The sequence below is a fragment of the Lytechinus variegatus genome, chromosome 18, assembly GCF_018143015.1.
Source record: "Lytechinus variegatus isolate NC3 chromosome 18, Lvar_3.0, whole genome shotgun sequence".
NCBI classification, from domain to species: domain Eukaryota; kingdom Metazoa; phylum Echinodermata; class Echinoidea; order Temnopleuroida; family Toxopneustidae; genus Lytechinus; species Lytechinus variegatus.
This window is the reverse complement of record NC_054757.1, coordinates 23,904,873-23,931,575: the sequence shown is the minus strand read 5'-3', so window position 1 is coordinate 23,931,575 and position 26,703 is coordinate 23,904,873. Positions and strand designations below refer to the sequence as shown.

Below are 26,703 nucleotides of genomic sequence, written 5' to 3'. Positions count from 1 at the left end.
TTTTATTTTGACAAATCAATTTTAACTGTCACTCGGTGTTTTCCCCGATTTCATTGAATACTTTTCACTTTATTAATGTTATTTTGTTTCTTTTTCTGCACCTTTTTCTTTTTCTCAATACAATTTTTCATTCCTTAAAACCGCATCAAATATAAAGATAATATCAGCATAAAAACAATATTTCATACATATTTGATTGATGGTCAGATGTATCCGAGCCTGCCATGAAATCGTAGCAACTGATTCGGTTATTTTGAATGATAAATACATTGGATTAGCGTTAAAAAGCAAAGGTAATGGCGTCTCTATTCGATCAATCACACAATGACAGCCCAAGTTGTCAGACTAGATCAGGAGTTTGATAAGTTTCGGTTTTTCCTTTTCTTGGGATTCACGTTTATACAACTGTGTTGTTTTTACATCACGTCTTGCATATTCTCATGTTTATCTCTTTTTTTTTAATTTCCTTTAAGTACGATTTAATTGTAGCACCAATAGAGCGAAATATATTTTTCATGGAAAGAAATCATGAAAAAGTAATCAATATATATCAATACTAGCTTTTCATCTACTAATTGAAATTTATGAATTGTTGAATTGTTTTTCAGAAGTAGTTTGCCATAATGGTTTCTTTGTTGGTGTGTGAGTGTGTGGCTATTTTCTGGAGTGTGTATGGTGTACTTTGCGTTTATTTAAAGTGTGTGGGGTTGACAATGGTGAGTGCGCAATATTTAGTGTGAGAGATAAAGCACTGATTTAAGGTTTTCGCTCTACCTACTAAGTGTCTGTGTGAGGATTTGTTCGTGCGTTGAGACGGTGTGTGTGAGGGTGTGGGTGTGAGTGTGGCTGGGTATGTGAGGTGTGGATGTGTGAGTGTGTGTAGGAGATGGCTGATGTGCGTTCGTTTCTATCGTCTTCCGGTCCTCCATTTTACCCTCTCCAATCAGCTATTCCCTCTTATCATGATTATGGACCCACAGTGCAACCAGGGGGTGATTGTTAGCTTGAAAATAGTTGATCCGATTGAACGCTTTTGATAGTAATTAAAACATGACTTGATATCTAATAATATGCTGTTAATCGAAATTTCCTTTCATGTATAATGTATATTATGAAGTTTGTGCATTCAGCCGTCGAATTTCCTCTCAAATATGATCAAATATGACAGTCATAATAAAGAGAAGTAATATAAATTATAGTAGAATTAGAGCCATTGCTATTTGCAGTGCCATTACTGAAATATTCACTCATGCTCAAAAGACCATGGCTCTTAAAAAATATCGCTATATTTTGATTTGCGTTGATTATCAGAACAAAGATTATTCTTTCTATTTTGGTATTTTGTAGATTATGTATTTTACTCTCGTTTTCCGTCCGTCTCTTGTTTATAGGTTATGTAAATTAGTATTGAAACTAAGTTGACTTGCCTTTTTTACAAGCTCTGCTTTTCTTGGCAAGTCCCTCCGTTCAGATAATCTATTTTCAATATTTGTTATGAAATGTTATGGAACTGTATGTATTATTTTGAGTATGTATTATTTTGAACATGTATTTACACTATTACTTGGATTATATCATTTGTCTGAACGGAAATAAATACATCTAATAAATCTAAAGACACTCATCAGCGATGGTTTCAGAAATAGATAAACTAGAAAAACAGAGAGTAAACATTTACCCAATGTTTGGTAGAAAAGAAACATGAATGTTTGCTGGGTATGTCCCCCGCCCCCATATTGGGGAAAATGCATGTTTGAAGGGTAAATTTCAACGCAACATTGGGTAAAATTTACAAAATATTTATTATCTTTTTCTTCGTCAGACATGCATGTTCCCATTTTACCCAATAGTGGGTAAACTTTTTTTTAGAGTGAAGCCATGCAGACACCTTAATCGAATTTCAGATTTGGATTTGCATTAAAATAAGAAACCTTAAATCAGAGAATTGTCACTCACACATCAACATCATCATCTGTGTATCATATTCATCCGATATGAACTGCGATATAATTTATATATTTTTCAAACTCGTTTACGTAGGCCTATTCATGAGTACAGTAATTTTTACCACATTCCTATTCGATTTGATGAGAATGAATTATGTCGTAAGTTAAAAACAAAATTCGCGTTAGCTTTTTTGGAAAGATGTGTCCCAATACAAATGCCTTGCCATGTCCCTATTTCGAAATATCTACATGGAAATAAACATTACTCCAGACATATACAGACTCATTGGAATTCCTATATTGCTCTACGAACGACTCATGGTAGATGGCTAATGGAGTCCTTCCAGTAATTCCTCCCAAATTAGATATATACGTGTATAGCATTCTACTACAATGTAAAAACACTTGTATAGGTATACTGTCTGATCATACATTCATATGAAGGATCCTTTTTTGTGAAAACAAACATTTTCTAAAAAAAAGGGGGTTGGCAGATGTGTGTGTGTTTGTGTGTAAGGGTGTGAGTGTGGGTGCGTGCGGGGGATGTGTGGATGTGTATACGACTGTATGGGATTATCATTGTCCAAGATGGGAGGGTGTAAATCCTTTCTTATGTGCAGGATGTGTCATCTTTATATTAATATTTAATATTTTCCTCATCAATTAAAGTTTGAAAGATACTGTTTTTTTAAAAACAAGGTGTAGGAATCCATATAATAAAACTAGTTTTCTAGTAATTTCTGAATTTCAAGGTTATCGTAACGATAAAACAAGACAGTATTTATTTTTGTAGGGATTTTTATCATCATAAGAGACTGAATAAACACTCTTATTATAATAATGGTCTTTAATGATACATTAAAAAACATTCGTTGCAGCCAAAGGCTGAATTGCAAATGCTATTACAGTGTAAAAAAAGACATATAAATTGACAAAAAAGCAAATATACAAACAAGGTATACATGTATATTAAATTTGTCTATATACTTAAAAGTGCAAAATGTTCAGATTTTTCTTGCGATAATTCAACTACGAAATGAAAAAAATTAACAAGATCGTGTATAGGCCCATATGACATCAACCTACATTACAAGGAATGTTTACAAATTATAACATACCACGTTTTCGGAAATGGATGCTGAGAACAATTTACAATGTGATTAAAAATATAATCCCCCCTGGTGGGGGAATAGAATTAAAGTATTTGCTGCTGGATTTGGTAACAAAAAGTTGATTTGAAAAAACCGCAAAAACGACCACGTAAACATTGAAACTCGAACCTACTGAAGTGTTGTTTCATTGCACTAATTAATTTATGAGAAGGTAATTGTTATCTGCCATCGTTGATGTGATGTACACCTTTTAAAGTAATTTGCCCTTGCGTGAACTCTTCTATACAATGTAATTTGATATGTAGCTAATTGATATTCGGAACTCTGAAGTGAACTGCGAATAATTCATCTCATTGCTAAATATTGTTTAAAACATATTACAAGAATTTTGATAAATGTTAGAAAATTATATTTGTAGGTAGTGCCTGTTTTTATCAGTTTAAGAGTTATAGACGTATCCCGTCATGCCCCCTTTGGGTTTACACCTTTTTTTTCTGTATCCAAAAGATTGTAAAAATGGTATTCATATCCTTTTTTTTAACTATAATGACCTATATGAATTTATGCGGGGAAAATGTCAATTGGAAGAAAATAAATGTATGTTTAAATTTTTTTTTAATGGAATTGAAATGAAATGTTACAAAATAACTGACCTGAATGAATGATGAATTATCTATTAGATATAACGTAAAGAATGATATAAACACGAGAGAGTCAATTTTTTTCCCAGCCCCAATCCCCTTTGTTTTCTGGTTTTTTTTTCTTTACACCCATGTATGATGTATACATTCTCAATATTTAGAGCAAAAAGCGCAAATGCTCATAATAATCACGGTAGTAGCATTCATAAGAAAATAGTCCACTTTGTTCAATTTGATTTTCTACTCTTATATTTCGATAATACAGAAGGAAGTGATGTCATTTTAATCATCAAATTGTTTATTTTTTCGTTTCAATTTCTCCGTATAATTCCATACAGAAGTATTTCAGCTCATGTCATCACTCATATCAAAATAGAACTTCGATAAATGTGTTTTCAAAGCCACCCGAACCTAGCGGAAAATATTGCTCTCTACCACTTCAACATAATACAGTCATGCTCATGGCGACGAAAGACGTTTTCACGTTTATGCCTTCTCTCGATCTATTTCAAGCTCCGTGATATAATTCATTGACGTTTATTTGACCTAAATTTACAATGCAATGGGAAATATCTTGATATATACACGATAGGAAATATTCTCTTAAAATGATGCATTTAAAGGAGATTGTCATTCACCTCTTCGTTTATTCGATATAGGCCTACTAAAATTTAATTGGAATAAATCTCGAAAAGGAATGCAAATCAAAGTAAAAGATATGTAATTGGGTTAATAAAACTGACGAATAAATGTGGTTTGGGGATGCCTATAAGGCAAAATGCAATGAGCAATAATGATGGCCATGTATTAAGATATTGAGAAACAAAAATTGATTGTTTTATTTTTATCATCTTATGTGGAAATTTTGATTTTTGGAAATAATAAAAGTAAGAAAAAACAAAAATAAACTACGTAATAATCGGTATTAATAAAAAAATAAAGCTTAAATGCATGTAAGTAATACATACAGATTTAATACTTTATGAATAGGCAAAGAAAATATTAAGTTAGAGAATACTTATATTTCTTATATTTGTTTTACATTTGAATGTTGCAATATGACTAGAATTATGATTTTAAATAAATCGTTTGATATTACGGAAATTTTTATTTGTGACATTTTGGCAAAGTTATATTACAGAAACAAAATTTACTTTTGAGAAATATTCATGCATGTCGAAAATATATATTTCTACCAGGCCTTCACGAGGTGCATATAGTCAAACATTCTACATTCAAATTGTAATATTTCTGTTATTTTTCATGGGTCCATCCCGATGTTGTTTTATTCTTTTGTTGCCTTTTTTTATATGCAAAATCATTATTTTTTGTGATACCGACCCTCGCTGTAGAGATAAAACAAATTAATTAATGGTTATAAGAAAAATAAAACGTACAAAATAGCCTGAGAACTTTATTATATTTTTGTTTGCAATTTTTGCAAGACATTTTTAGACATTACAAAATCTCTCGTAAATGATTACAATATATATGTATGCATATATATATATTTTTAGAATTGCAATTTCAAAATACATGTAGTATTGTGAATAGTGAGCATTGTACGGACTGCAAGCTTAATAAATTTACGTGCAGTGGCAATATGGATTGCCCATAATAATATATCGGATCTAAACCATGTACATCGCACAGATTCACGATCGCTCCACTCAAACACTAAATCACTGTTATATTCCGTTCTATTTTGGTACAAGATAAATCACTCCATGTTAAGGGATGTGTGCTTTTTAATACTCCTCTTCTCCTACCCTTCTACCTAATATCCTTTCTGTCGCCACTTATGTTCAGCGATGAGATGAATTCCGCTTTGTGGGTGAATTCGCTTTTCTCCATCAATAGGGATTTTTGTTCATGATATTATTGGTGGCAGTCTTAGCTGGAAGATGACGCATAGCTATTGGAATAGATATCGAGCTGGCGAGCATGTTTATGACGGTGTTTTTGCTCATGATCCCCTGAACCATAAGTTAGAACACGTGATGCTAGGTCGAGGTGAGTTTCAAAGCTCCATCGATCGTTCGAGGATGACTAGGCGGCCCGCGCCCCGTGCTTCTTTGACAACGCGCCGCTAGAGCTTCAAAGAAGCGATGATTGATTCCAACCATGAGCCGGGAGTGAAAATGCCTCGTTTGAAAGCGATTGGAAAATACCTATATTTTCGTTATGAAAGATATGACCTGGATTCACCTAATTGTAGTCTTAGGAAGTGACTTGACTTTGAAGAATAAAATCAGTGTATCATCATATTACACACCCCTACATCGGTGACTAATTCTAACAAAGGACTTTCCACACAAAGCTCCGTTTTCACAGATGCGATTCTAAAAATTTAAATAAATAAAAATTTTACATTATTTGCGGCATTTTAACAAACTTCATTAATTACTTTATCCGGCTTTCAAACAGTAAGATGGTATATGATACAAAATCAATCGACACTCAAATGACGATTGCCCACATCACACAAATACAGACACCCTCAAGCCCGCAGTTGTTATTATTTTAAAGATAATTTAATTATTATAATTTCACTTTGTTTGATCATTTTTGGGTAAAAGATACATGATTTTATTTAACGGGAGATATGCGCTCAACATGAGCAATTGTTTTTTTTATGTTTATTAATTTGTTTTATTTGTAGGCTTCAATTGTATACGCCATTGTTAACATAATACGTTACATAAAGCTGATCGCGGTAATAAAGCGTCTAAAAACCATTTACTACCAAAAAAATGAAAAGTGCTTCTTGTAATATTTCATTTCAAATACAGACAGAAGTATTGGAAGAAAAATCGATATGGTGCAGGAGAAGCGAAAACCTTGGATGGAAAAGTGCATTGTCGTTTATACTTGAACTCACTGAGAGAGTTTCTTACACAAACATGGTTGATGGTTTAGAGAGCTTAAGATTGACCGTGACGCAGCCGTGACCCCGTAACAGTCGACCAAGGGGTCTGATTGTAAAGAGAGAGAGAGAGATTGGTATATGATATATTCCTGTCAAAATAATATTCATTCATTCCTTCTTTTTATTTCAATCTGTCTACAGGTCATCTGTCCGTCTGTCTGTCACTGTCTCCTATCCAACTCACTCTTCTCTCAACCCCTTTCCATCTTCCATGCTTGCTCTATCTTTTTTTCTCTCTCTCTCCCTCTCTCTCCCTCTATCTTTTAAGTCACTCCCCACCTTCTTCCTCCCCCTTTCCTCAATTCAGTCTGTGTCTATTTCTTATAAAAAAAATATTTTACTCTTCCTATTTCTCATTCTCCTTTTTTATCTTTAAATAAAACTTTCTAGTTTCTAGTTTCTATTTTATTTATCTATTCTATTGGTAACATATAAGAAGCCCTGGATCTGCATTGCCTGTGTTTTATTTATTTATTTATTTATTTATTTATTTATTTGTTTATTTATTTATTCATATATTTATCTATCTATTTATTTATTCATTTATCAATTTGTTTATTTATTCATTTATTCATGCTTTATTTGTTACAAAATTGAATAAGGTGGAGGGTAGTCCGGTTTAGTCGTAAGAACTGCATGTTTTATAACGGAGCCCTCCACCTTCACTTCATTCAGAAGTTTGTATGGCCTACTCCTTTCATTAAATCCTCTAATTATGGCACTTTTATCCAAGCATTCAATTCTCTATTGCTGATTCTGTATGATGGTTTAATATTTTGTGTAATGCAAACCATCACATCACCACAATCTATGTAGATTGGATATTCGTTATACCTAATTTCTTTCTGGCAGTTTAATAATTAGCGAATTCATATCGGCTCTCATTATTCTTCGAATGTTTGATGTCAGTGAATTCAATGCCTCTAAATTCATATTGCTGGGCACGGATGCTGTAATGTCATTTTTCACAACACAAATATAAATATAAGTCCAACTTTTCATCTTCCTGTTCTTCTCTCCCAAATCCTGATTCCACTTTTTTCTTGGTCTTGGTCCTTCTTTTCTTATTGAAGTTCTTCTCAAAGTTTATCATCAGCAGCATCATCATCATTATCTTCTTCTTTCTTATTTTTCATCTATTGCATTGCTTCTCATTCTCCCTCTTCTTCTTCTCCTTCCTCTTCTTCTTCTTCTTCTTCTTCTTCTCCTTCTCCTTCTCCTTCGTCTTCTTCTTCTTCTTTTTTTTAAATTCTTCCTCTTCCTCTATTTCTTTTTCTTTACAGTATCACATTCCCTAATACTGTAATAATTCCAGAAATATTCCAAGCGCTTTTCGAAACCACACGCTGTACTTCGTGGTCTTTAATAACGCAGAGTCTTGTCCGCAGCCGCACGGGATTCCGCCCCCTCAGATACCCGTTGTTATATTCCATTAGTTGGAGAGGGACGAATCCACCTTAATCTACATGATCTACGTGGAATCCAAGAAACGGACATCTCAAATTTAACTTTCATCCGACCTCTGAACTTATCATCATCTCTCATATTTCATACCCTCAATTTATTTTGGTAATTATGTTTCTCGTCTGCTGTCTCTATTGAAGTTTGTTCATTGTGGTCCCATCATGACCATGGTAAATTGCGAGAAAGTGTCCAGTTTGTCCATTTCAGTGATATTTTCACAGCTACATAAGTCTTCAATTTTAATGGTATGAAATTGTTAGATTAATTACTAAAACTGGATGATAATTAAATACAAGCTTGAAATGGACGATTTAAATTAAGCGATAAAGACAAGAAAACCATGAGCATGATAACAAAAACAGCGAATAAAGGCAGCTTCTTTTTACGCTCATCAATCATTGTCCATGCTCAGAGCTGAACTTGTTAGCGAACAGGGATCAACCTCCTCCCCCGAAAGTCCCGGCGGAGTTGTTTCCTTAACCTTGACTTCTCTCGTCTCACAAGCCCACGGCTGTGTAACGTTTGAAATCCATATAACATGCTATTCTAGTGGGCTATTAATGAGGCCGGATGCGAAGGTAACTGTACTTTATACGGATAAAATATTTAGCCTCTTTTTCCTTCCTTTTTGAAATATGATTCTTGATGTGACAATCAATCGTCATGGAAATGTAGGTTATTCACAGATTGATAGGGTTGAATGTGTACGTGAGAAAAGCTTGTTGTTGTTAGGAATATTGGCAGGAAAATACAGTATTATAAACTGATATGAATACTCCTCTCATGATGCAATATATTCTATAAACATGAAGTTATATATAAATGATCAAACGTTCTTATGTTTGAATAGTAGCTTAGAGTGCCCACTATGTTATGATGTTTTTTTTCTTTTAAAACAACGCATTACCTGTCAAAACTCTCCTCTGCTGAACAACGTTTTGCTGTAGCAGCTGCAAAGAATTGGAATGCTAATATCACTCTTTCAATAAGAAATGCTTCCAGTGTTCTTGGCTTCAAATTTTCCCTTAAGACATACCTTTTTCCTCAATAATTGATTTCCCTTTATATCTTGAATTTTATAGTAATTATTGCAATTGTTAAATTATTATTCATACATTGTACGCGCTATGGTACTGTTTTGTTTTTAGCACCTCTAAATATCCATTATCATTATTATAATGAGAATTTGACTCCAGTAACACGGGTTATGAGTCAAATGAAAAAAAAAAATATGCTATTCACATACACGAGAATTCCGGATCGCACCTCCCTCACGTCCCAACGAACATACACAGCAAAAACTGTGGTGTTAACCGGTGTATATACATAGAGGACCACACCAGTTATTTTACACCGGTGTTAAATTGGCGGTGTTAGTTTTACATATATAGGTGTTATTACAACACCTATGGTTGTTACATTTACACTCTTTGGTGTTATGTTCAATCTCCAGGGTGTTATTTTAACACCTCAGGGTGTGGTCCTCCATTAACACCAATTGGTGTAAGTTTTAACACCACAGTTTTTACAGTGTAGTATATACGTATTCTACTTTTATGAATCTAATTGCACAAAACCTGAAATGATCCTACACTTTTTAAAATGTATTGATTGAGACTAACAGGAGGTAAAACCAAATACTATGTGTTACGAAGTTTGAATATACCTCCACAATAATAATTCGATAAAGTAAATGATTACTTGCATCGCTTGGTTTTAGTCATGTTATATTAACATCAGTATATTAACATTATAATATTCTTCCAATTTAGCGAAAATGGAAATTATAAGAATATTAAAAACAGCGTAGAAACTGGCAGCACTGATCGCACTCTCCCTCTCACTTCCCTGATTGATCTAACGCGTACATGCACGTATCTCCGCATAGTGGTCAACTCGTGTTTGGTTACGTAAGAGCGAGTGTAGCTCCCCTACATGAGTGAGCTATGATGTGCGCTCAAGCATAAATGAAAGCCGGTATGTTCATATCTAACTACGTAGAATTCAATAAGGTCGATCGCCTTTCTCAGCTGTGAATGGGCTGTAATATTGCGATTCTTTGCACAATTTTACAACAACTAACCCAGAATATTTTATAGTAATCTCTGCTACTTTTTAAGATCATAATTCGTGCACTGCTATGGGAACATTCTAGTGTACTGTGAAAGGAAGGTTAAGTAAGATTTTTGGTTAATTATCAAAGGGAAAGTTCTGCCATCTTTTTGCAAACTTGGGTTTTGCTTGGCTGGGGACATTACTATAAACGTGGAAAATTCCAATCAATTTCTTTATTTTGAGACCTGCATGATCTCCTGCGAAAAAATATGACAAATTATCTATAGTAATGAAATAGAATAAAACGGAAAGTAGGAGAATTAATTATAAGATGAATGTATTATAAACTTTAGATATAAAAGACTCTATTATTCATGATGTTTTAGTGAAAAAGCACGAAGAAGGAGATTAATGTTTGAATAATTAATGACCGATTTAATTGTATGTATATTCGATATTTTATTCGCCTGAAAGCCCCTGATATTTGACATATTGACTGATTATAAATCATATTTAATGACAAGAAAATAAGCACTGAAACAGTTACACATTACCCTAAAATACTTAATATGCTTTCAGAGCAAGTAGGCCTATGGAAAGGCATTTAAAAATAATTTCAATTCCCTATTCACCCTTTTCAATTAGTGTTCATCGATACCCTCCACACATCAGACCAGTCTCCCTCAGCCCCTCCCAGTCACCCCCTCTGTCATCAGAACCACACCTGTGTACCCCTGCACTGTCTTTGTATTACACCCCTCGGGGACAAAACACCACATGCTTTCCTATCATGTGGGACTAGAGTATATGATGACATGGGCTTTCTACTGAAGTCTACCGACCGTTTCTCTTTCATGTGTGCCGATATGAGCAAGGAATTATCACCAATGGGACCTCTGTGTTGATTTTTCCCCTCAGCCCCGCTCATTTGATTTCGAGTACCGTGCATTTTTTTTCTTCTGTTGTGTGAAATGAATTGTCAAAATTCAGCCTGTATTATTATCAAGAGTATGTTTCATGTCGTTTACTTCATCAAAAAGATAACCATTTAATAGGATTCTTTTATTGATAAATCTTATTTGATTTCAATCTAATTCAAAACCTTTTTAATTTTAGTTTTTATTTTTCTAATGAAAAATATCTACATATTTCGTCTTTCCCTTTTCACAACCACTCTAAAAAAATATAAAAATGGGGGGGGGGGGTGAAATACATGCAAAATTGTTGTTTTTTAATGGAAAAGAATAAATGAATTGAATTGAAAACATATCCAGGTTAGACAAACAATACTCAACATGAGATCATACTTTTGATAGTACTATCAATAAATTGCTAGTTTCGTTTCCGATTTAAAGAGATAAAATAAAAACATGGACGAGGATAGCGGTTACCTATAGCCTACTGCCCTTCTTTCGTCAAGGGTCCTATACACACTGTATTTCCTATATGCTACACTGTAAAAACTGTGGTGTTAAAACTGACACCAGTTGGTGTTAATAAAGGACCACACCCCGAGGTGTTAAAACTACACCCTAGAGATTGAACATAACACCAAAGAGTGTTAATATAACAACCAAAGGTGTTGTAATAACACATATGGGTGTAAAACTAACACCACCAATCCAACACCGGTGTAAAACAACTGGTGTGGTCCTCTATGTACACCGGTTAACACCACAGTTTTTGCTGTGTACACTGTAAAATATTAAGTGTTAATTTAGCACTTCCAGTGCTTGTATAGTGACTGCACTGTAAGTGCTAAATTAGCAATTCATTTTTTACAGTGTATGATTATAATTATGCACCCTCGCAATTCAATTTTTTTCATTTCTTTTCTTCATTTCCATTCAAAACATAATACAAAGTTATATAAAATAATACAAATCAAGTACGATTTTACAGATTAAAGGGCATTCTTACTCGGTAAAACAAAACAAAAACAAAAAAGCAGTATAATATAGAGCATAAATGGAAATGAGGGCTATAGTATAGTAATAGAGGGCTATAATATTAGGCTATAGTATAGTATAGTATAGTTGATAATTATGGTATAGTTGATAATTATCATGAATTACGATTTTTTTTCCGGTAGTTAGTTAGAATATAAAAGAATCTGTTTGATATTAATATCATATATTGTTAGATCTTTTATATTTTTTGATCTATTTTATCTAGCCTTTCAGGACTTTGTTTGAACAAAATACAGAGAGACGTTTTTCAATACTGTTTCTTGTTTCCATCATGCTATCCTGCATTGTTATAATATCTATCCATTTTATCTTCTTGACTGTCGTTGTGCTTGCTATTATCGTTTTTGTAATAATATTTTCATGTTTGTTTGTCTGTTAGGTTTTATCCTTTTACTTGTGTCTACTTTTCACTCACAAAAAATATTTGGTAAAAATGCTCCACATTGGACATTTCTTTTGGGCATATTTATCCAGTGTGATAAAAATTTTGCCTTTTCTAAAGTAATTTCTGCTGTTTTGTTAACCATACTGGACAATATGCTTCCCACATTGGGTAAAATACTGCCCAAATTGGTTGGACACATTTGTATTACCCTCGTGCTGGTTAAAATTTTACCAAATTTTTTTTTTTACAGTTTACGTGTACTCATGAAAAATATGTTGAATAGTCACTCTAGTTCAATCGCGTGTTCGATGTGCTCTTAACAACACTGTGTCCAGGCCTGTATCTGAACGTGGACTTTGGACACCATTGTAAGCTTACTAGAAGTAAATAGAATTGAAAAGTTAAATTCTTTGATTTTTCATCGTGTGTTTTCATTCTATGTGCACAAGAAAAAAATGATTTTGTTCTCATGTTCTTTTCATTTTCTGTCTTTTTACCTTCCCCTACTTTTGTTGTTCACATGGAGACAAGTATTTTTTTCAATTTCTCTTCAAATTTGTGCAAAACTTTCCCTGATTCGTATTGAGTGCCAGCATTTATCAATATGTGTCACGTCAAACAAGATGTTAATATCCATCTTCTTTTGTTTCACCTCTCTCTCTCTCTCTCAACCTCTATCGCCCTCTCTCTCTCTCTCCATCCCGCGATCCACGTCAACAACCCATGTTCAAGGCCCGTCGTCTGTCAAAATATTTTAGGACACGTGATATGATTTCGCGGTCGCTGATTGGTCGAGGTCTTAATCCGCTGTTAACCCGGGTAGAACTTGGCCTGCTGGATCTAATCCCAGCTGTAATGTGTTTTCCATGTGTTAACCTATTACGGATTAACGGGTCAATATGACGTATGAGAAATGATTCTAAAACTTGCACGCATGTAGAACATTAAAGGTCAGTTCCATCCAAGAAAAATGTTGATTTGAATCAATAGAGAAAAATCAAACAAGAATAACACTGAAAATTTCATTATATTGGCATATGAAATAAGAAAATTATGTTTTAAAAATTTCTCTGAAATTTCACATAGCAGTTACATGCACAAATTAGTGAGAGAACCGATGATGTCCTTCACTCACTATTTCTTTTTGTTTTTTTTTATTGTTTAATTATACAATATTACCATTTTTACAGATTTGACAATAAGGTCCAATTTGACCGAACCATGAAATGTTACACTCTTTAAAAAAATCAGTCAAATTGACTAGACCAGTAGTCAGCTGGGTGAAACTGATTGCTTAGTCACATTTATGACATTTTCTAGTCAGAAATAAATCAATTCTAGTAAAATACGACTAGAATAACAGTTGCACCCAGCTGACCCTAGCAACTAGTAATTTTTGACTGATTTGTTTTTAGAGTGTAAAACAATGGTGATTCCACATGTTCAGTGAGGAAGAATACTTTGTTTCACAGAGAATAAGGAAAAAATATACTATTTCATATATCATATGAAAATAAAAAAGAAATTGTGAGTGGATGATGTCATGCAGTCCCCTCATTCGCATACCAACAAGGATTTGCATATAACTGTTTTATTGTGAAATTAACAAAAAGTTTAAAATGTCATAACTTCTTTATTTTACATTCGATTTTGATGAAATTTTTAATGTTATGCTTGTTGGATTTTTCTCTTTTTATTAAAATCAACTTTTGAGGGGATGGACTTGTCATTTTAGCAAAGGCCGCCTGGCGTTGACATGAAAGTACTTGATATTGAAGATCGACAGAGTTGCTTTAATTGTCTTCCATTTTTTTAAATATAATAAATACAATCAATTATCATTTTCTTAACTCAGTTAACGTGGATATCATGGTTATTAAATTCTGGCACGAGAAAAAAAAATACAAACAAAAAATATACAAGTAAAGACTAACTTAAAGGTCAAGTCACTCAGACAACATTATTGATTTCTAATAAATAGTGAAAATAGAAGAAGCATTTCACTCAAGATTTGTTTATTTTTTTATCAATCCATGTCGATCCCCCTTGTTTTGTAATCACGGTGAAAAAATAAAGAAACAGTTGGATCTCAAGTTTGAAATTGGAGAGAGAAAGACAAGAATAGCAAGGAATGGATGATGTACATGCATATAGATTTAACAAAATTGTTGAACACATTTACATGGTTAATAGCTAGGATATGAGGGGTGCAATTTGTATTCTCTTTCTAACTAGGATAGAAGGGGAAATTCGTAACACCGATCGCGTTGGATAGCACGCTCCGCAAATTGGCCGCGTAACCACCCTTCCGTTCCCATTAGACCTCGAGCTATTTTTTAGCATTCAACCATAGCGTGGCACCACGGCGTCAGAATGAAACAATTTAAGAGTTGTAAGGAGGGTGTAGTGCTTTTGGAGGAGGGGTTAGGGCGCTCCTCTTTTGAGCCCTTCGCAGAGCTGAACATGTGGCTTCGTTTTGGTTCTGTCAGTTTCATCGGGTTGAAAATATCACGCACAAATCATCATTGATCTGCTGGATTGAATATGAAAATATGTTGTCATATAGGCCTAATACAAAGAAAAAATGCGTTGCAAGTAAAACAAATTGCGACTGTTGAATAGTTTAATAGTAAATTTCATTTTCATTCTATCGCTACAACGAAATGCAGAAGTTAGGTAATTAATCTTAATCCGCTGTGTGCATACTGAAAATTATTTTGTCTTTAGCAATGCTTTTTTCCTTATTCTAAGGCATGTAGAAAATAGCAAAAAGGAATTCAGCAGCGTTCATATAGTGACAAAAGACGGAATAAGTAAAAAAACGGATCAATCAAATATTACATATTCTTTAAATGTGTAAGATTGAAATTAATTCAAGGTGATTGTCATTAGGGACAAGTTTTAAATTACATTAAAAAAATTTGATCATTAATATTTTCTTATCAATCTATTTGAAGATTGTTGAAAATCCTTGAGGTTTTTTCTCACATGACAATCTTACCGTTCAAACACGTTAAATATAACAAAATGGGACAATATTGCAAACATAATTCAACATACCCTTTGGAAACCACTCTGCCATCAACGAATGTTTGAAACCATACATCTTTTCTTATGGCAAATGCTTGTGAAGTTGATTATGCTTATGAGTTCCCTAATAATATATTTTGAAGAACGAAATGCGGATAGTATCTATAATAAAAAGGAAATGGGCCTTCGTTTATATGCACGGAGTAATCAACTCAATATTTTGAATGCTGAACAAAATTTAGGAACTATATTAGACAAGAAAAATATATGGAGACAGATTTGACCATGGTGAAGAGCATTATACGAGAAAAAATGAAATGAAAGGCAGACAAGTTCTGGAGGCATGCACTCCGGTTCATTTTTAGATCTCAATTGCGAAAGTAAGCCTAAAGCAAGAAATATGCCCCAGTGAACGTGAAATTGGTTTCAAATGTTCAGAGCGAGATCAAGAGTGAATATTGGCGTGGACGCGCAGGAGAGAGACAAATCCTATCGACACAGCACCCGAGGAAATTATAAGTCTCCATCGATGAGTCAAGAAACGAAGGGGCTGGAATCTTACAAACTATTTTGACAAGATTTGAGAGAGAATTGTCACAGTTGACCAGGAATTTGATCCGACATGTAGGAATAAAACTTGCAAATAGCTGATAAAATTATGGAACATCGTATCACATGACACGGCTTGTCCGATTTGTTTCCCTGAAGAGAAATTTGATTTGTCACGGTGGAATAAAAATTGAAGAACGAAAGTGAAAAACGAAAAGAAAACAAGCATAAAATAGTTGAAGTAGAGTCGTATATTATGGAATTGTAAATTTAATAACTAGATAAGTATTATATATATACAGTAAGAACAAGAATACTTGAAATTTTATTGAACATTATAACTAACTTAATTGATTTCTTATATATTCAACAAATGACATTCTGATGTTTTATTATCCAAAAAAGCATATGTAACAAAACATTGCGAAACTGAAAGTTTTCAAGTTTTTGTTCTCGAATCTCAAATATATATCATTTTATACAAAGCAAATTAATTCAAGTGATTTCATTGTCATTTTTAAATTAATTTTCACTATTTATCGTGAATCCTTTCATGCAGTGCCGACTACGTCAGGGGACTTGAAAATATTTTTTGAAATTTACTTAGCATATTACAGTTTACAAATCATTTTTGTTATATCCTCTTTGATCTAAATGTTCGTATTTGTGATAACATTCTTCCTTGTTGCGTTTCATAACAAACATTCATTTTTCTTTACAATTAGACTGGGATATTTCACAGTACAAATTAATTCCATTTTTATACTGTGAAAATTCAATTTTTTTTTACTGTGATGTGACCATTGCTATTAATTTATCGTCTCATTCAAAACGAATATTATTTCATCCTTAATAAATGGCAATCTCTTCTAGTTAATGGGTATACCTTTAATTTCATATTTCGTCCACCTCCCTCTCTCTCTTTCATATACGTACACCTTAAAATGTAAAGTTTTTCAATGAATATTCTTTTGAATAATTGTCTTTCGAATTACTACATGCTTTAGATGTAAAAAGTAAAAAAAAAACAAACAAGGAGATAAAACGAAAATCCCTTTTCTAGAAAAAAACCCTTTAAAACCATTCTTTTAGAATTAATGAAGGATGGTAGATAATGACTGATAAATTGCTCCAAGATCCAGAAACCCTTAACTTCTTTGTAAGCTCATATCACATATATCGACAAAAAAGTAAAATAATGACATTATCATTCTGAATGACTGGCCTTACACTCTTGAATGGGCTAGAGGGATTTGACCCTAGTCGACTTCTAATAGTTTTCAGACATGGAAACATAGCTTGGAGCACTAAAAGGCTGATAAAAAATGAAAAGGACAGAAACAATGTTGGCAAAACAGCCCTAACTGCTTGAATGTTAAAGCATTCTTTTTATTCCAGGTGAAACGATGCACAACGGGTGTTAATGAAAACCGTGCAGGGTTTTCTGGGATACACTTCCGTTTTCTGCGCATGCTCAATACCGCCCAAGGCATCATGTTGACAGATTAACGCGACATTTTCTCTATTTTCCACCTTTTCTCTTTACATTTCTTTCTTCTTTATTAAAGAAGGTTTAACACTTTCTGCCCTTTCTGTAGGGGATAACGGATATTAAAGATGTCGTGACGAGTGCAAATTCTATATCATAAAAGATCTAGACATTTTCCTTTGATTTTGTTATCTTGTGAGTCATATAACAGTGATAGTCCTAATCATGGTAATAGTTTATCTTGGGTCCGGTTATATCATGCACATTCTACTCCATTCTAAATCAATATGATTTTAAGAAGGAATAAGATTATACTATAAAAAAATATGAACCTTTCTGAACTCTTCTTTGTAAAACGTTTTCCATAAACAATGATTTATTTGCATAGTGTTAAATGTTTTCTTTTCACGGAAATAGTTCAATATTGAACATTAATCTTTATCAATCTATACTGTCTAATCAAACAGTTAACAATGTGAGAGAATTGCAATTAAATTAAGTGCATGAATAATCGAATGTTACCTGTAAACAGATTGTCAATGTACTGCAATGTCAGACTAGAATAATGATTATAAACTCACAAATAAATAAATCAAGAAAAATCAACCCGTACCTATTGAGTAAAACATGTACAAAAATGTGAAAATGACAATCTAATCGTGATTTTATGTACGCTCCGCCCCTCCCTCAGCCCCCCACACACATCCACTTTTGACTCAGCTCCCCACTTTCAAAATCGTTCTACGAACACTGATTACAATGACGTCATACCATTTCGGAAGTAGTTATATAAAACGTTCTAAGTTGGTTTTTAACTTAATATTTGCTATTATGATTGTTACTTCTGGGGCCAGTTTCACAAAGGACTTGCAACTGTTGTAACTTTGCCATCCAATGGTAGCTACCATGGTAACAGGGCTCAGCAGCCAATCACAATCAAGGTTTCCATGGTAGTTGCCATGATGGAAAAGTAACAACAGTTGCAAGTCTTTTATGAAACAGGCCCCTGGTATCGATAAAGAAAGTGAAGTTATGCGAAGAAGGGTGAATAAGAAATCGAGTGTCACCATCTTCTTTCCACTCTGTCATCACTTCTAAATCTCACCTTTCCTGTCGAAAACTTCCTCTTCATTTCTCTCTTTCTCTCTCAACCCAAGGTCTCCGGTAAAACAGGAACAAAATATCTATTTTTCTCACGATCTGAAACAATAGAGCATCGTCAATTTATTTCTGATGAAAGTTATGATGACCGTGAGCCGAGGTCAATGCGGTCGGTCACTTTACAAGTTGAATCCAATATTTGGTTTTCTTAAAAGTTCATATATTTATGTATATCAATTATTTTTTAAGAGTTCTCTTTTTCAAGGTAATTAGTGAAATCTTCTGCTGTATTTTGTTTATGCTTCTGAAATAATTCTACGTACAGCATGCATCATGGTATGACATAAATCTGTAAAATAAATAAATAAAATGTGACATAAGTTGACGAAATTTTCTTCTAAGTTGTGTTTTGCCCTCAAGGAAAAAAAATTACTTCACTTCATTTCTTTCTTGCTAAAATAATGTTTTAAGTACTTTTTGGGAAATGTTGGAATACAGTTCTGAGTTTTTATTGAATATCATCAGGACTTCCACCTAATATTCTTTTAATAGGAAACAAACGAAATTTGAGAATAAAGTCATGAAATTATCGCATGACATAATATTAAACTAAATTATATCATGTAAAAATAAATACAGATTACCAACTGATTTCGTTTGCTGTGAAATTTATGCAAATTTGCACTCTAACTCTCCAAGGAAATAAATGGTTCATCTTTGCACCTTTAAAATCTGAAAAACTTTTCTAAAAGCGTCTTTTCGAACCCCGATAATGATTTTTATATCTATATAATATGAGTAACCTGGATTAAATCTGAATTTATACTACTAAGGCATTTCGATTTTTTTAAAGTTTATAATCTCTTTTAAGTGAAGAATGGATTGCACAACATATAAGTCATAATATAATGATTATTTGTTATCGATTTTTCGTCATAATAGCGAGTATATATGAATGTGATTCGGGAATGTAATGCTAATTCAAAGAGTACACATGATTGTAAAAACACAACATCAGCATTCGCGTTGACATATCTATCTCAACATATCTTTTCTTGGCTCTTCCTATCTTTGGCACTTCTATTTTTGGAAAAAAGGACGGTCTATTTCAACGAGAAATGTGCTAGTTCACTTGTATTATCTACTGCTTCCGTTTGCAAGCTTCCATAGCTTTAGAACGAGCCTGAACTTCCCGGGCTAAGGTTAAAGAACGCAGGATCTTGGGTATTAATGGAGATAGGTTGTAGAGAAGGAGGGCGGGAGAGGGCGGCCTAATTTAATTGTTTATTAGGATGGCCTACCAGATAAATAAAGTTTGCAGATTAAGACGAAAGTTCCCCTCATTACAAGATGGCTTATTATATGAAGTATCGTTCAGGGCCATTCACTAAATTAAAATTGGCAATCCTTATATAAGTTATGTCATGAAATATGTTCCATCATATAAAAAAAATGCATATTCACTATCATATAAAATTGTTTTGTTTACCATGCAAACTATAAATCTAATATGATATAAAGATATTTGAAATAAAAACTACTTGACTCCATATCATAATGGCCAAATAATACGAACTATGATACATATTCCCATAAATAACCTCTAAATTTTGTAATCAAATGTATTCCTTCAAAATGGATAGTTAAAGTATAATGGAAAGAGAACACGTTCTTTAGAGTTAGTAGGATATTGGCATCAAGCAACGTGGAAAAACTGGAGCAAAAAACAAGTCTTAATGAAGTTAATCAGCGGTCAGCGCTAACATAGATTAAACAATAAAACTTTCCTTCTTTGGCACAAGAATTGAGGAATATCTTCATGACTTCATAATTCATTGGCTATTGCTCAAGCCAGGGAAAACGGTTATTGGAAATATGACCAACACACGACAATACCCACGCGGGGAGATTCGGGCCGCGGACAGAACCAATTACTCGTTTAAATCCCCTCGCTCTAATAGCATAACGTGATTGCATAGCCACGGCGCCTGTGGGATTCGTGGTCTATCTGGGAAGTCATATCATATTTCATAAATTTAGCGGATTTTTTTTAAGTTGGTAATTGACTTCCAGCGAAAAAATAATACACATATATATCATTTATGGACTGTGAATGATCTATACGGTATATGACATACAGTGAAGATTCTTTTATTACTTTATGACATCTTGCATAATATTCAAAACCACAAAGAGATGGAGTGGTTTAAAAAAAAACATTTTTGCACACCTGAAAAAGGAAAAGATTAAACATTGATATTTGGTTTATATATATATATATACATATATTTTTTAGATATTTACATCAAAAGAAATATGCCTATTTGCCTATACTGGATAACAAAATGTATAATTTTCCTTGTGTTCAAATATTTTTACACCAGTCAACTATACAGCAAAAACTGTGGTGTTAAGCGGTGTACATATAGGACCACACCAGTTATTTTACACCGGTGTTAAATTGGTGGTGTTAGTTTTACACCTATAGGTGTTATTACAACACCTTTGGTTGTTACATTTACACTCTTTGGTTTTATGTTTAATCTCTAGGGTGTAATTTTAACACCTCAGGGTGTGGTCCTCTTTTAATACCAATTGGTGTCAGTTTTAAAACCACGGTTTTTACATTGACACATATGACGATAAATATACCTTGTTTTTCAAAATAATCATCAAAGCTCAATAGTCGCCGTGGTGCCATCAGCAAGATTGCGTCTTGAAATAGCATTTTTTAATGTTTGCTCATACTTGTGTGTAAAAATGTCCCCTTTCCAACAAAATTAAAAAGTTATCACAATGATGAGGCCACGATTTGCAAGTCGTTAGTCATACCTATTTCTGTATATACAAGAAGGAGAATATTTTCAATGTGAAAAGGCAACATATTCTGTTTCTATTATGGCAAACATGGCAAATTGATCAGATAGTTTTAACAATTTCAACCTCAATTTACATAATTATCAACCAAAACAACGAAATAACAAATTATTTATTAACAGACAGGGATAATCTCCAATCTTTTTACAAGCGATCTTGTTTCAACAAATTTCTGGTTGGTTCATAATGTCGACCAAGCTAACGATCCCTTTTCTTGGAATGTATATGTGTTGATATGTCTTGCGAATCATTGCAATAAAATATGACAATTATGGTTTTGTTTCACTCCTAATTAACTGAAATAAGGGGCATGAAATGATGGGGGGGGGTCATCTATCTGCTCCCTTGTCAATATCTTGTTCTATAACTAGATGAGTGCATCATGTTCATGGTCAACCCCCCCCCCTTCCATCTCATGAAGTCTTTCTAATTGGGTTGTCAAGATTAGAACACTCCATTTTGTTTCCCTAATCTTCTTGATTGATCGTTTCATGTCCTTCTCATATTCCATTTTCAAATTCCCCCTCCCATTCCCTCTCATTGTCGGGATATTTGATGTACACTCTCTATCTTGAGAGAAAGAAAAATGAGGCTAACGGGAAAATGGACATAAATGAACTTTAACAAAAATCATTCCAAACGCACTCGTCGATGGTCATAGTTTTCTTCTCGCACGCAATCATGTGAAAATATGTTTTTATTTCCTTACATTGAGGAAAGTTTGAAAAACACAATTTAGATGTAAATAACATCCTTTGTGAAAATCGGAAACCTTTCATGTCTAGAAATAAGTATCGTCATCCTTTATTTTCCTTCAATTTGCACATTGATATGTTCATTAGTTGGATTTGATTTTTACTTCTGTTATGAAACTCATCATGTTCACATTGTATGCTTTCTCTCCGTTCATTACTTTTTCCTGAAGCTATTTATTTCTTAAAACTATAATCAACCTGGCCCCCAAAAAATAAGAGTAAAGAGACCATTTTTTGTTAATACATTACACTTTGATGATAATGTCAAAATTATTTGCATTTGCATCACTCAAAAGGTATCTCATTATTATTCTGACAATGAAACGAAGATGAGCTCGAACAAAACGAAAAGTTAGTGTTCAAACATCGAGGTTTCTTTTGACGTGTTCATCACAAACATTCCCGTGGATATCGGGAAAAAGAGATGACAAAAATCTTGAAGTGTAAAATATTGTATTTATACTTGGATAAAGATAATATTGGCGCACTCAAGGACGAAGCACGTACAATGTCATATCAGAGAAGGAGCATTATGGTTCCCGTTAAAATAAGTTGACGGGTAAATTTGTTCCTTGGCAGTCTTAATACGTAGTTAGATCCTATCTTCAAGCGTGAATGATTAACGGAAATAATGAAGCAGTGAAAATAATAGATATATGACAGATTGACATTTTCTATGGAATATAATGAGTTAAGACTACATCATCAAACCGATAGACATGTGATGTGCAGAAAGTAGGTCGAACTTAGGATACTATTGCATTTGTAATATTACCCGGATAAACCGTCTAAGTAACGGGTGCTATGAGAAAATGAATGTAATTTAAATGAACATGGGGGTATAATAGTTTATCAACCACCTTAGTCTGTGGAAAGCTTGTAGACGAATTATGCAAGAAATTTGAAAGTGATCGTTATAATCTTGATAAGTCCGGGGGTGCGTTTGGGAAATGACTTGTGGTCGTTAATCTGACAATCCTCCGCAGATCTGAGAGTTACCATGGAAACAATCAGACACCTGTGATTCTCGGCCAATCGAAATCAAAGAAAGCTCTCGGATATGTCAAGCTTCAATCGACAATAACTTATTTTTTAATCGATCTCTGGATCCAAGATGCATTATTTTTAGAAACCTAAATCGTATCTTAAATGGAATATTATATTGAAATAATTATATTGAAAAACAAATTACCCCGATATTGAAGAGATAGTACATGTGGAAAGATTATCCAATGCATTAGCTATCGATTTATGATTTTTTTTCCTTCACTATTCATCTCTTTTAATACAGATTTGGTTCAAGAATAGGCGAGCAAAATGGAGGAAAAGAGAGCGTAATCAAATGAACGAACTGAAGAACGGTCTCGGTGCTGGTTTCAATGGCCTCATGCAGCCTTTCGATGATGGCCTCTACTCAGGCTATTCCTACAACAACTGGGCAGCAGCGAAAACTGCCAATCCGCTCGGATCAAAGAGCTTCGCGTGGTCGTTGAACACGGTTAATCCCTTGTCGATGACGAGCCAGCCGATGTGTTTCAACCCACCGACGACTATTAGCTCTACCTTCTCAGCGGCCACACCTGTCAATGGCGTCGGTCAGCAATTGAACTCTTTAAACAACGCAGCAGCCGCCGCTGCTGGTGCACCCGGATACCCGTATGCCTCAGCGCCGGGTGCACCGGCTTACGTGTACAGAGAGCCTTGCTCAAACAGCATAGCATCCCTACGACTGAAGGCGAAGCAACACTGCGAAAATATGACCGGAGTCAGTTATCCGGTTCCTCAGAGTTCATCTCTCTCGGCATGCCAATATTCCGGTTTGAACGGAACGATGTAGACTAGAATCGTATTACCCCAACTAATTATCTAACATTTTACCAATCGTCTCACATTAAACCATTGATTCCCGTCGAACCGGACGAATAACCCTGCATTCTGTAATGCAAGAAGGTCATCATTCTGTTGTCATGGCAACTAGGATATAGTTCAACAGTCGTCTGGAGTTGATCCTTTCAAACGAGTCTTACTGCTGTCAGAATAATCATCGTCAATACAAGGTTCGTGAGAATGGATATCCGATATACCACAACAGAGAAGAAATATCATGGAATTAGACATTTAATTTGCTTTACTGTCTGAATCTCAACATTTGAAAATATAATATCTCTTTTAAATATGCATGAAATACTTCAATGGATTCCCCCTCCTCCCTTCCCTGGAATAACGAACTTTATTGACGATAAATCTGATAACTATATATGAAATAAACATTGAATTAATTTTAAGCGCCTTTAGTGGAATATGAATTGTAGATCATCATAATTGGCAATTTCATTTTTTTTACAATTTGACTCTTCAATGGATAAAAATTTATTTGCTTCCTCCTAAGAGCGTTTAATCAATCTTCTAATCATTTTTTATGACACCATGCATGGCAACTTTTTATAAAGTTTTCATATAAAGACAAGGGTGGCACCATGGAATTGTAAGTTGGGATGAGAAGACCTGAAGTTCATGTCGTGCTCTGTATTCATATTGCATAACATGGATCATACTAGTTCTCTTCTTATTATGCTTATTTCCTCAACTCACTTTTACTTTCTCATTGTTGTCACTACTTGAAAAATCAGAGGGCAGTTGCCCCCTTGACTTGAAGTGCCGCCCCTGTGTGGAAAGGTTTTGTTTCCTCCAACATTTCTTTGTAAGTAATATGACTGTATGTCTCAAGCAATCTCGATTTAGATTGTGGTAACTTATTTACTTAAATATCGAACAAAAATGTCAAACTATTCCTTCATCTGTTTTCTCGCGTGGAGAGAGTTTACGGGTTGCAGTTTCGATGGACTGATCGCGAAGGTAGTGATGATTTTTAAACGCGTTGAGTTTAGATGAATAAACAGTATCATTGTAAGAGAATGATACTTGAAGACTATTGTTCTCATTGTAATTTCAACTATTATCTAAACACACTGCTGTGATGCAAATATTTTGTTATACTTGTATTTATTTAACGCGGAATGTCTATTATAGGACATAACGTGGATGATGTGTGAAAAAGGATAATTATCAGTCTAGTCATGTTTCATAAACTGCCATTTAAAACTCCGATTTGCAATATTTTTTTTGCGATTTAACAAATTGCTACACACCCACACTTTTTATAAAATCCTGCATTAAAATATCACTTTGGACTTGTTTTTATATATGTTTGTTTTTCAACATATTCACTCTTACTTCTGAATCGTCAAGTTTGATTCTGAATGGCTCAAGCTGGAAGTAAACCATTTTCGAGTCAAACTGGCTCTTTTCCAAGTTACTCTGACTCAGAATTTCGTATTTTTCAGCTGATGGCATACCATTCCGAGTCAAAACAATTTGGAACTCTAGTCACTTTAACTTGGAATAGAGCTGACTCGTGGTGACACCCAATTTCGAGTCAAATCTGACTCCGCAGAACTAAAAATGTAAATGGATAATTACAGAGAGTATGCATTGACAGAAAACGATATTAAAAATTTATTGTTTTTTATGTCAAAAGAGTAATTATACTATAATATGTTCCAAACTGTTGGCATGGTTAGTGTTTGCGGGAGGGAGATACACACATTTAGTAGACAGTCTACTATTTTTTACAACTTAAATGAATGGCTAACAATATTTTATTAGAATCAGGGAGAGTCACAATATTGAGATAAAAGCCCATGTTTACAACTTGGATAAGATGAGATGACGAAAGACGCAAATGAACTATTCTTGTCGTCTCATCAACATTTTAGACATTCTGTTCCAGTTGATTTATTGTTCTTATTCTATTTTACGTTTCTATGGTAACGCTTTTTCACTTCGTGATATTCGATGTTTTATATGGTGCCTTTATAATAAGGGTTTTTACATGGTCACCTAACTGTTCCGTATCTGACATTTTACACGTTTCCTAGTTGTAGTTGTTCTTTTATATTAAGTCAGGGTGAAATGTACATACTAAGCACCACACGCCACGTCTAGTTTCTAACTGAATAATTATTTCATCAGTATTCTGGATTTTGACATTACCTTAACAGTTAAATAATTGAACAAACCTTTTTACCAATCAAAATAAGTCAATTCAACAATCGACTTGGTGGCAGGGGGGACATTTGAATTTTGATATGAAATTTACCAACAACTTCATCCCGAAATAAAAAAAAATTAAATCAACCAGACGTGTTTCACACTATAGAGTTCAGTGGTCTTTCATACTACTGTTAATAAAATCGCGTGTGGCGTCACAAACTATTAGATTATGAGGTGCCAAGTGGTAATCTAATAGTTTTATGCAATATCTAAACAATAATTAAGCCGTGACAGTGTTTTATATACAGTATAACGCCAACAAGTTGTGTTTTTTTCCTTTTCATTTT

The 26,703-nt window shown here is 33.8% G+C and overlaps 1 protein-coding gene across 1 annotated transcript in view; it reads left to right on the top strand.

The window, feature by feature from the left end:
• The window catches only part of LOC121431686 (pituitary homeobox x-like), a 39,746-nt gene extending 13,273 nt beyond the window's left edge, over positions 1–26,473 (top strand). Inside the window, exon 3 of the mRNA XM_041629337.1 lies at positions 23,595–26,473. Coding sequence (XP_041485271.1) covers positions 23,595–24,140 — 546 coding nt within the window. The 3' untranslated portion in view covers positions 24,141–26,473. The remainder of the gene's footprint in view (positions 1–23,594) is intronic.
• The last annotated feature ends 230 nt before the right edge of the window (positions 26,474–26,703 follow it).